The sequence below is a fragment of the Quercus robur genome, chromosome 1 (genome assembly GCF_932294415.1).
Source record: "Quercus robur chromosome 1, dhQueRobu3.1, whole genome shotgun sequence".
NCBI lineage: Eukaryota > Viridiplantae > Streptophyta > Magnoliopsida > Fagales > Fagaceae > Quercus > Quercus robur.
The window spans coordinates 3,436,776-3,449,456 of NC_065534.1; the positions used below are offsets into that span (position 1 = coordinate 3,436,776).

The window sequence follows — 12,681 nt, forward strand, 5'->3', positions numbered from 1 at the left end:
TATATTCTGTCTCTACGGGAAAGCTTATGCCTATTTAAATCGATTTGGCTAATGGGGTTGTCAGCATCATCCATGTACTTATGTAGGTGGGACTAAAAACCAAAACAAAACAAGATCATCCCTACCCTAGGTGTAACAAGAAATGAGATTCGTGGAAAAATAAAAATTATAAAAAAAAAAAAATAAAAAAATAAAAACTACAAACATCCCCTAAAAAGGGGTCCTGATATCATAAGCTTTCTCATCATTCAGATTAACATTGGATATGTAATCCTTGACAAAACTTTAAGAATGGATTTTCTATAATTTATCTTTGTTTGGGAGGCAGTTTTCATCCATCCCCACGTACAATAAGATGCTCAAAAATCCCAAAATTGGTTTTATTTTCTACACCAAGCTGAGATAATATTCAGCGGTTGGAACAAATAAATCACTAACTGTTGCTCAACAATAATACAACAATATGAACTACATCTAGTTTGTCAAAAGTTCTTTAATATCTTCTCACTTGACACGCCATCTGCTACAAGAATTGAAGTAATTTCCTGCCAGAATCAAACATCACTAGTGTTACTATAAAACATTAAACTAGACTGCCAAAACTACTAGCTTTGATATTATTGACTGCAAATAATGTTATACAGCAAATACCAGCAACGCTGACAATTTAGATGAATGGTAAGATGAAGATGATAAAATACAGCAATCAGTAGGCATCTAAACTAAAACCGGTTTCATGTGGCATACATGCTAACAATTAATGATGTATAAAAGCATTGAGCATATCATGCTCTTTCATATGCTGATGCATTCCTGCACAAATGCCACCACAAAGACATACATAGAACAAAAAGAGTAAGTGAGCAACAGTAGGGCCACAAGCAAAGAATTATGGTATGACTTACAAGAAACAGCCTAGATTTTGACAGGTCCAAACAGCAGATAGAAAAATAATGTAGCTGACACAAATTGCTGGTATTTAAGGCTTTTCCCTAGCTAAGTTTTTTGGGAGGGGGGGAATCTGAAAGTTTTCCCTAAATCTTTACTAAGCTAACCACAAACTAAAGATTGTTGGAAACAATACCTATCTCCATAACAGAACATTAATTTAACAATTATTGTTGTCACATTTAGCAGCTTATACTAAAGGCCCCAAGCCAGTGGCCCGGGCCTCTCACATTTTCCATTCTGAACCAACAACCCATCCCGACTCTTCCAATCACATTTCTCAACCAAGATATCACAGAACCTGCAAAATATTTCTGGACAAAACCCAGAACCAAGCTTGATAGAGAATGAGTACAGCAAAGCTAGCTTTTTTTCTGACCCAAATCTTGATTCGCACGCATTCTTGTCTGACTTATATTACAGGTTATACAGAAGTCTGATACCTTTTGGGTCCAATCATGGCAAAGAATGCACCGCCCAACAAAGAGCAATTCTTCAACACCATTAAGTGAAACAGAAGATCAAGCATAATTTCAAAATTAATACATCATATTTATAGAACCCTGTGGGCTGTGGGCCTGTGGCCAATCCTTCCTCAAGTCCATCAGACTTTAACTGGTCTATTTGGGACTTAAATGTCAATTAAACCCACTCTTTAGCTTTAATATAAAGACGAAACATCATACCTTATTCAATTCTCTCTATTAAATCCCACCTTTAAACTTACAAGTGCATCATCTACAAAGAATGCACATTGACAACTCACAGAAAAAAATTAAATTACAAGCTCTAGTTTGGCCCCAAATGTAAGTATATTGTATCTCAATAATTTTTTTTTTCTTCAAGTCAAAAGTCTTTTTGTCATCCCAAACTTCTCATTCTGTTGTTTGAGTAATATTTTTCCCACCACCAACCATCTTTCTCTGTACTAGGAGAGCTGATCAGTACAAACTGTCTATATACAACTTACAGCTTTATGCATGTGCATTGCAATGGCAATGTTTTATTGTTGTAAACCTTTTTCTCCCTACATTCTGCTCTTGACTCTGTACTCCTGTAATATCCACTCAATTAACACTAAACGTTTTCTTAAGTCAAAAGTTTTCAAATCATCTCAAACTCCTTATCAATTGTTTGAGCAGAAAAGGATGACCTTTCTACTAGAAGTCCATAGCGTGAAGCTGAACTAGGTATTTTTAGTTCTTGCAAATATTTGCTCTTTTAGTGCCTCTAACATTCCTTTAGTATGACTATTTCAAGTTTTGACAAAAGTCATTCAGCTTTGAACATCTCCAAATTATCGAGTATATGCAGAAAAAATCTTCTCTAAGGTTTAAAAAATAATTTTCTATCAATAAAAGTAAACAAAACATTTTCAAATTTAAAATTTGTCATTGAGCTCTAGCTCAAACACCACCACCTATGCCATAAATTTATAGCATTCTATAAGACAATTTTATAAATACTTTTTGAAAATGAAGAAAAAGTCCCAGTATTTCTATGCCATAAATTTATAGCATTTAACATTTTCTGAACTTTCCTTTTGCAGTGTATCTTTCATTTCACCCCAACTATTAACATGCTACATGAATAAGCCATATTCTGACAATCATGATCTCATTACATATATGGAGATCAAATGAATGAGGGAGAGTCCACATCGATACAATGCAAAACAATAAAAGCATTTTACACATAGTGGCCAGGAAGGCAGGAACCAATAGTAAAGTCAAATACAGAGCAGAGACAAACACAGCTTAATCCCCCCACTCAACCCCGACACAGAAAGGAGAAAGAGGAGGGTGGGGGGGGGGGCACAGAAATCTCAGCACACCACAAGAAAATTTTAGTAACAAATAAAATAAATAAACTAGAAGAGTGGCAAACCTCAGTCATCTGTTTCTGCCCACAGAGCACAACACCAGTAGATTGAGGGCTGTAAATTTGCTTGGCTCTAGTAAAAGCAGCCTGCAAAAGCAGTTACATAGCTGAGTATAGATTTGATTATAGGGAAGAAACAAGACCAAAGCTCAATTGCTCAAGTGCACAATCTACCTGTACATAGCCAATTTCACCCGTCCAGCTGCCATCTGGTTGTGATAAAACAGGCACAATCTTAACCCCAGAAGATTCCCAATCTTTAAATCTATCCTATAAGAGAAAGAAACACAATTTTTAAATTAGATTCCATTGGGCAGACTAGCATTGCTGATTCTACATAGTAAATTCGTAACACAAATAACAAAAATTTAAAACAAACCTGATAAGCCATTCGCTTAAGGTTTCTTGCCCCATAATAAAGCCTCACATCAGATCTCTTATCAGCACTAAATCCTGACTCAATGAGAGACCGGATTGGACTGCAGATGAGAAAGTCAAGAGAAATTAGTAAATGATGAGGATGTGCACATGGAAACTTCCACAAACATTGACATGAAAATGGAGATCAAGGAACAAGAGCACATTAAATTTCTATCAGAATGATTCCTTCTAGCAATAGTACTACATCAAAGTCCACATGGGCACAGTAAACTAACATTTTACATTTGGAGACTACAAATAAAGATTTAAATGTGAGATTTCAAGACCCTTTTTTTAAGGAAGGAAAAAAAACCTTTTTAAAAAAAAAAAATTTACTATAAGTAAGTTACACATGCACCAAGTGGGTCTTAAACCTGTAAACTCATCCTTCATCCCACTGTGTTGGGAGGAGGAAATGCCAGTTAAGCTATAGCTCATTTGGCAAGCCAAAATTATAGACTATGAACTAGAGTTTGACAAAGCACAAGAAAATTACAATCAAATGGACAAAAGACGTTTAAGTTCTTAAGGGTTGCATTGTTCAGTAACTACAGAGTTAAAAAAATTTATTTTTGTTGCTGCTGGACTTAGGAGCAAAGTGAGTGATGCCTAACAGCCTAAGTCAATGATAGACTTGTTTTAATGTTGGCATAACAGTTCTAAGACTTTCCAGAACAGGTTTTGGAATTTAGCCCTTTCTTGTTTAGTGCAGCTCAGGTGGAACAAGAGCAGTAGGAGAACATTTGAAGATTAAAAACTATTATAGAAAGACTCAAATCTCAATTTATTGGCACTTTATTTTATGGCTCTCCTTGGATCCATGAGACCTTTTTCTTTAGATGATTTTATTGATTCAATGTATTTGTAACTTATATCAATGAATTTTGGGTATAACCAGTATACTCCATAGGTCAAATATTGTAACATCCTTTATTTTGGTTCAATCAATTCTATTACCCAAAAAGGAAAAAACAAAACACTGCTATGCTATACCAATCATCCAATTAAATTTCCAATCTTCATGGTCAGAATTAAATTATTGGTCAAAAAAATAATTCAAAAACATATCTTTAATCTGCTTTCACGGGCATCACATTCAGGGGATGAGGCTCAGGCCATAAGGTATAAATCGCAATCCACAGCAAAAGGAACTCTACTCTGCTATAAAAGGAGACAAAGGACTACTGCTCTCCAAATGGAAAGGGTTGGCAATCACTGAAAAAGGCTCATTTAGAGTAATTCAATGAGTTTCAGATACCAAATATCATTTTCAGTTTTCACAAGATTAAACCGTAAAAGAAGGTTGTCATGCAAAGCATGAGGCAGAAAAAAGGATACCATTCTAACAACCAATCTAAAATTCATGTAGTTATATCTATAGAAGCTCAAAAATAGGAAACAGTTGAACAAGCTTATATTGCTCCCATTCTAGTTCAGAATTACTACAAGCAAACCTTTTAACATCAAAACATCACTATAAGAGGTAGGAACTGCCAGCTCATGAGGGTGCAAAGCCTACCCACAATTATTATAAATTCTAGAACCACATCAACCAAGATAACATGGATGGGCAACATAATTTAAGATATTCCACATCGCTTTACCATGAAACTCGATAAATTCTAAGAACAAAGGATGATTAGTAATTTAGACAAGCAAACTAATTCCTAAGTACTCTTAGGATTACAAAATTTTCCATCATTGAGCACAAAAATACACCCATTTATGATGAGAAAAAAAACATAGGGAAAAGCATTACGCAGTTACACCTTCGATTCTTTAATACACTCCATTGGTTCTATGGAAAACGTTTTCCACATCTTTTGATGTTTGGTATGATGGAAAACATAAATAAATTGAAGACGTTTTCCATAGTGAACAAAAACAAACCTAATAAAATAAAATAAAATAAAAGCATAACAGTGTAAGTTATATACACACCAAGTGAACTTTAAACCCACGACTTAACCCTTCATGCCATTTGACTTAGAGCTCATTGGCACATTTCCCTTTTCCCCTAAACTTTCTCCACAAAAGGCCGGACAAAGCAAATCATGCAGCTTTCTAACATTAACTCATAAAGATCAAAGAAGTTCCCAATTCAACTTTGCATTGCCTTTACAAGCTTACCAATCCAATTCAAACACTAGTTTGACTAAACCTCCAAATATTAACACATTCGTAAAGTTCGAACTCAAATTCAAATCTTGCAGAGACACGTAGACATTAAAATTTAAAAAAACGAAGTAAACGAAACAGAAATCTGACCTAATTCCGGATCCAGTGGCGAAAATGAGAAGCGTAGGAAATGACTCGGGCGGGTCGACCCGATCGATATCGAATCCACGTCCCATGACCTGGCTGAGCTCAACCACATCGCCTTTCTTCAATCCACAGAGGAGCTCAGCGGTGGAGCCAGCCACGCTCTTCACCAGGAACTCGAATGCGCCACGCGCTTCCGAGAGCGAAGGCGGCGACGCGATGGCGAGGAAGGAAGGCTTTTCGACGTCGGGGACTCGGAGCTGAAGGTACTGCCCCGGGCGAGTGTGGGACACGGCAAGGTCGGGAGAGTCGGACACGTCGATGGTGACGTGGAACAAGGACTCGGCGGCGGGCTCGATTTCCGTGAGCGGAGCTTGCGTCCAGACTGTGGTGTCTTGACGTACGGCCGCGACGGCTAAGCTTCTAAAGAGGCGGTGGTTACGGCTACGGCTACGGAGATTTAGGTGGTTGTGGAGGTTGAGGCGGCGTAGGATAGACATAGGAGGGAGGGGCTGGCTAAGGTGCGCATGGGGCGAGAGAGAGAGAGAGGTAGTAACAGACATGGTTTTTTGGGTTTTTGAATAGTTGGGTTTTTATAATAGTAGGAAAGTTTAGGTCTTCGTGGCGGGGACTATGGAGAATAGAGGCGGCGTTAAAGGTGGGTAGGTGGTGATGAGGTGGCGTGTGATAAAATGCGCCGAGGGTGTGTTTGAATTTGGTGGATGGTTAGTGAGAAGCCACGTGTTATTGGTTTTAGACTAGTTGACCCTGGGAGACTGGAGGATAGAGTGTATAGAAAGATCTTTTTTTTTTTTTGCTAAACGTGTATAGAAAGATCTACTTCTTAGCCATAGAATGAATGGAATTCGGTCAACCTTTCCTGAATGGCCAAGCTCTTATCTTTACCCCTTTTTTTTCTTTTCTTTTTTTAATAACTTGATAATTACAATGAGTTGGAGAAACTTGAAAATGATGATGGTCTCTATTAAAAAAGACTTCAAATTTTTGTTTTGTGGATCCAAAAGTGTTATTTTGTTTCAAGTTTTATCTTTATAGTGAAATAGAGAGGATGCCTATGGCTATGCTGTAAAGAAGGATTATTAACTTGACTCGCTGCCAGTGGATATAACAGCCCAAAACCAGTAGCAATGATAACGTTGCATTATCTGTGATTATTTAAAACAGCCAGCATCAGTAAAGTTGATGATTGATTGAAAGCTTCAACGTAGATGATACACAGTTTTGAAGGACAACCAAAACAAAACTTTCATTGAAAATCCAGTAAGCATACATAGATGCATAGTCGGCATTGCATCTCTAGTAAAATTTCATATGAAACAAGAATTTAAAATTAACACAATTCCACGTTTTAAAACACAAGGTAATATACATGTCCGCTTTCTTTTTCCCCTTATTAAATAACAAGAAAAAAGGGGAGGTAGGGCATTTTGGCTCCATTTCTCTTACACAATCTGCCATAAGATCAAAACAGAACTGGAAATTCCTGATACATTCAATCTCAAAAAATTAAAATTCCTGTTGCTGGCAATGCCAACACCACCTAAATTATTTGATTTTCGCAATTATCAAGAGAAGCTAACAAGAGAAGTTGGGGGTAGAGAAGGAATTTGATTAGGCTGCAAGTTCCTTGGCAATCTTCTCTGCCTTAGCAATGACCTCTTCAATACCTCCAACCATGTAAAACGACTGTTCTGATAGGTCATCGTATTTGCCATCCAAAACTCCCTGTCAGCCAAAAAAGGCAAAACTCCAATGAGTGAAAATCATGGACTGTGCTACTAAAACTAAGCACCATATTAATAATTTCATATGCCAATGTTGTCCGTATCTCTAATACACATAGCATATGCAGGTGGATGCCAAGTGTGTTTGCACAATCATATGAATACGGAATTTATGGTTCTGCTTCAATCTTATTGCAAAAACTATTGTGTACTGCTCATAAACAAACAAAACTCAACAAATGACATGATCATATAATACATTTTGTGCTGTTCCTCGGTCTCCACATGTACGGTTTTTTTTAATTTTAAATAAATATAGAAAATACTTGAAATAGATCAACGAACAACTAATTAGATCCTCAATTAATAAAATCCTTCCACACGTACAGAACCTAAGATGGAAAATATAGAAAATACTTAAAATAGATCACTGAGCAACTAATTAGATCCTCAATTAAAATCCTTCCATACATACAGAACCTAAGATGGAATATATACCCAAAAATTAACATGGACGCTTTTAAAACGGGTAGTAGTCTAGATAGAAAGACAAGATTAAACTTTTCTAACTTCAGGATCAAATATGCAAGGTATTATTGAAGCTCTGATATAGGTTATGAAGGATAGAATTCCAAGACTATTCTCCATCATTAAAAGAAAATATCTTAATATAAGGAATCCATAGATATTGGAAAGCAAGAAAGAGGGAGAAAGGAAGGCACCTGGAAACTGGTAATGCTCTCTTTCAATTCCACATACTTGCCAGGGGCACCAGTGAACACTTCTGCAACATGGAAAGGCTGGCTCAAGAACTTCTGAATTTTACGTGCACGGGCAACAGTCAATTTGTCATCTTCACTGAGTTCATCCATTCCCAAAATAGCAATGATATCTTGCAGATTCTTGTAGTTCTGGAGAACCTTCTGTACCCCACGAGCAGTGTTGTAATGTTCCTCACCCAAAATGTGAGGAGAGAGCATACGAGATGTGGAATCTAGAGGGTCGACAGCAGGATAGATACCAAGCTCGGAGATCTATTATCATTAAAGCATAATAGAACTAATTAGATGACAACCTAAGAAGTAACGATCCCAAAGAACCGGTAGTACTTCATGAAACATGGTCAAACCTGTCGTGACAACACAGTTGTGGCATCCAAGTGAGCAAAGGTTGTAGCGGGAGCAGGATCTGTCAAGTCATCAGCAGGCACATAGATAGCCTGGACAGAGGTAATGGAACCTTTCTTGGTGGTTGTGATACGCTCTTGAAGACCTCCAAGATCCGTAGCCAAAGTTGGCTGGTAACCGACAGCAGATGGAATTCGACCAAGCAAAGCAGACACCTCAGAGTTAGCCTGCAGGATGCACCAGAAGGAAAAGAGAAAATGACATCATTAGCAAGAAGAATCGCATGATGTTGGGTAAATCTACAGGCAGGAAAAAAGTTACTGGACAAGCTTGCTTACTTGAGTAAAGCGGAAAATGTTGTCAATGAAGAGAAGCACATCCTGCCCCTCAGCATCACGGAAATGTTCAGCCACAGTCAGACCAGTAAGACCAACACGAGCACGAGCACCCGGGGGCTCATTCATTTGACCATACACAAGAGCACATTTGCTTTCAGCCTGAGAGATGGAAACAAGACAGTTAAAATATAAGAATCAAAACTAAGATTCAAAGAATAAGGGTTGAGGTGCAACAAAAAAAATTAGGATATGAATGAACATCATTCTATTAACCTGCTTATCACCAAGCTTAATGACACCACTCTCCATCATTTCCCTGTACAAGTCATTACCCTCTCGAGTGCGTTCTCCAACACCAGCAAACACAGAGAAACCACCTGTTAAAGAAAACAGGAAATTTTTATTTTAAAAAATTGAATAACAAACAATTCCTGACATGCGTACTTAGAGTAAAACCAACCGTGAGCTTTAGCAACATTGTTGATAAGTTCCATGATAAGCACTGTCTTTCCAACACCAGCACCACCAAACAGCCCAATCTTACCACCTCTTTGGTATGGTGCAAGAAGATCGACAACCTGTAGATGAAAACAACATTAGAAAATTTTGCAACAGTTCTAAAATTACGCTTCCAACTCTAGATTACCCAACTATTAAGGCTCTACAGTAGAAGGGACAGGGAAAGCATACCTTAATTCCAGTCACAAGGATCTCTTGTTCAGTTGCCTGCTCAACAAAAGATGGAGCTTCTCTGTGGATTGGCAAATAGTGGTCGGTTTCTGTTGTAGAATTCCCAATAAAATTGTCAGAAAATTTACATCACATTGAACAATGCACAAGAACAACAACCCGTGAAAAACTACACTTAAAACTTTATATTTTTCTTACTGAGATCTCCCCTCTCGTCAATTGGCTCCCCAATAACATTTATGATACGTCCAAGTGTAGCCCTACCGACAGGCACCTAAAGGGGGGGGCATACAAAAAACAAATTATAAAATGAAAATAAAAATTTAACTGAGGAGAACACTGTCAATAAAAGGCAAACAAACAGCATGTTGATAACCACATAACAGATTGCCCAATTTTGCAGAAAACAAATGAGAATATGGAGAATTACAAAGCCTATAAGACAAAATTTTCTGATAAGTAAGTTTTAGGACTAGGGGGTGAGGAGACCCAAACAAAACTAACATCATGACATTCAACAACAAAAGCATCCTTATGTAAACGCAGCCAAGGGACTGGAACCAGTGAAATTTTAATGGCTAGCGCACATTATAATAGAGCATAGAAGCACAAGACTATAAAGAAAGTGCCCATTTGGAACCAACGGAATTTTAGTGGTTAATCCAAGTTCAGAATAGATTAAGTGCCCATTTGGTACATCTTATTTTTCGGGGCTTTTTTAAAATGGCCCATTTGTAACTTTTAAGCAAAAGGTTCTTACAAAAATGTGGTATTACAACATTCCTCCCAAACCGGCACAAACACACCACTTTCCAATAAAAACTGAAAAAGTAAACTATGCGTCTATGCCAAACAGGCCTTAAGAGTCTTCTTGATATAGAGCAAGTCACAAATTATGTTCTTTTAACACCAATCATCATCAGGACTACAACTTTAAACAAGTTATGCATCGCACTATCCCATCAAATCATCGATTCATATCAAAACAATAACTTGAACACTATTTTTAGACATTTATCATTATCACATTTAAAAATAAATAAATAAAACCCTATTTATGGTTCAAATACTATCAATCAATGGCATGTCATCTCCTACTATAAAATTGAAAAAAATAACAGTTTAAAAAAAATTTTAGTTGCTGAGAAAACAGATGAGAAATGCAATTAAAAATTTGAACTTTATGAGAAAAAATCCTTGTTTTGGAATCGTTGACCAGAGGATTTTCAACTAGGGACATTTTCTCCGCATCAAAACAGAGACAAACAAAAGTAACACTCAGATCTACAAAACACATTAAGATCTACACCTACAAATCACCAAATAACCAAAGCTCAGCTCTTTTCATCCAGTCACAACAATCAAAGCAACACAAAAAAAAAAAAAAAAAACCAAAGAAAAGTCAAAAATCCAAAACTCACAGTGATAGGAGAGCCAGTGTTGAGCACGTCCTGGCCTCTGACTAGACCTTCAGTACCGTCCATAGCAATAGTACGAACCATGTTCTCTCCCAAGTGCTGAGCCACCTCAAGCACCAATCGGACCGAGTGTCCCTGAACCTCTAGCGCGGTCAAGATCGGAGGCAAACCTTCCTCGAACCTCACGTCCACGACGGCACCGATGACCTGGCACACCTGGCCGATCGATCCGGCACCGGTGAACTCATCGGTGATCTTGCCTCTCTTCTTCGGCGCCGGAGGAGCCTGAGCTGGAGCCGCCGCAGCAGCAGCGGAAGTCGAGTAATCGGCCACGCGCGACAAGAGGTAGCCGTATGGAGAAGCGCGTGATGATGGCGACGGAGATGTGAGTCTGGGGGCAGAGCTTGAGATCGGCGATCTGGTGGATCGTCGTGCAGACGATCGGAGAAGAGAGGATAAGACTCTTCTAGAAGCCATTTTCGCGTAAGCTTCAGAGAGAGAGAGAGAGAGAGATGCTAGGGTTTGTGAACTCTGTGAGTGTGAGACTATAAAGTAAAGTTAGAGCGGCTAAAATGGGAATATGCTTTGTTTTTTTCCTTTTTATTTCCCTGTTTTTCCGTTTTTGATATTGCCAAGGAAATAGGAAATGTTATTTCCATGGAGTCAATTTATATCTAACGGTTCAGATTTTTCATTATAAAAAATTTAACGGTTTAGATTTTATTTTATTGAAAAACAAACGGAGAAAGAAACGGGTTTTAATACAAAAACAAGTTACGGATTTTACTCAAAAGTCATGATAATTGCTTTTTTTTTTAGATTTAGGTTTAACATTTTCAAAATTTTAAAATTTATGATAATTTCTAAAAACGTACTCAATATCACAAAATCACAATATATTAATAATATGTACAACTATGAATGGTATACATTTTTTACCTATTTATGTTTACATAAACCCACAACTTATGATCAATTATTCACAATTATACAAATCAGCAAATTATAAACTTGAATGTAAAGATGGATGCTTTCTCAAAAAAAAAAAATGTAAAGATGGATGTGCATGTAATATTGTTGTAAATTTAATTTTAAAAAAATAAAATGTACCAAATGGAAAAGATTTAAAACGAGAGATCATGGCTATGTGATAATGATTCTAGGGGAGGGATATACTCATTCCGCTAATTAATTTCACCATACGTTAACATATGTACAATTGTAAGTAATAGACATTTTTTACCTATTTTTGTTAACAAGATGGATGCACCAACTACTTTTGATCAAGAATAATGATAGAGATACAAATTATTTTACAAAAAAATTTATAAACTTTTGATATGGTGAGTGATTATTAGTAAATGAAAAATGTGATATTAATGATAGGCCTAAATAAAAACCAATAAGAAGTTGGTCACATCAACAATTTATAAAAATGTTGTAAAATAGTTTGTGTCTGGAGCAATACTCTTTGATTAATCACCCATAATTGTACAAATTAGGAAATTGTAAAACTGGGTATAAAGATTGATGTGTCCGTAATTAATAAATTGTTTGTAAAATTAAATCAAAGAAGTGCAATGTACCAAATGGACAATGGAAAGATCCTGTTCCTTTCAATAATTTGAGGATTTTCCAAAATCTAAGACTGGAAACGATGTCGTTTTGGGAGGTTGAGTTTATCTGGCACTCGCCTTGGCAAAATAAAGTTTCCTTTTTGGTATTGTCAAGATGTGCACGATAAATGATAACTCAAAAAAAATAAAAGTTAAATTTTAACGGGTACTGTACTATCTGCGTTTTCACGCTACTTTCCAACTTTTTAGTTTATGGAGTGTAGTGGAAAGACCAT

The 12,681-nt window shown here is 36.9% G+C and overlaps 2 protein-coding genes across 2 annotated transcripts; both read right to left on the reverse strand.

Annotated features, from left to right (window-relative positions):
* Positions 1-195: 195 nt before the first annotated feature.
* Positions 196-6,332, reverse strand: LOC126716469 (fruit protein pKIWI502). Its single transcript, XM_050417296.1, has 5 exons — positions 5,518-6,332; positions 3,209-3,308; positions 3,004-3,099; positions 2,836-2,916; positions 196-545 (listed from the first exon to the last, which is right to left on the reverse strand). The coding sequence occupies exons 1-5, from the start codon at positions 6,072-6,074 to the stop codon at positions 483-485; spliced, it is 897 nt and encodes a 298-aa protein (XP_050273253.1). The 5' UTR covers positions 6,075-6,332; the 3' UTR covers positions 196-482.
* Positions 6,333-6,751: 419 nt separating this feature from the next.
* On the reverse strand, positions 6,752-11,383 carry LOC126716438 (ATP synthase subunit beta, mitochondrial). Its single transcript, XM_050417276.1, has 9 exons — positions 10,833-11,383; positions 9,610-9,685; positions 9,412-9,500; positions 9,182-9,299; positions 8,995-9,098; positions 8,722-8,880; positions 8,386-8,610; positions 7,979-8,290; positions 6,752-7,257 (listed from the first exon to the last, which is right to left on the reverse strand). Exons 1-9 carry the CDS (start codon positions 11,304-11,306, stop codon positions 7,144-7,146), a joined length of 1,671 nt encoding a protein of 556 aa, XP_050273233.1. The 5' UTR covers positions 11,307-11,383; the 3' UTR covers positions 6,752-7,143.
* Between the last annotated feature and the right edge of the window lie 1,298 nt (positions 11,384-12,681).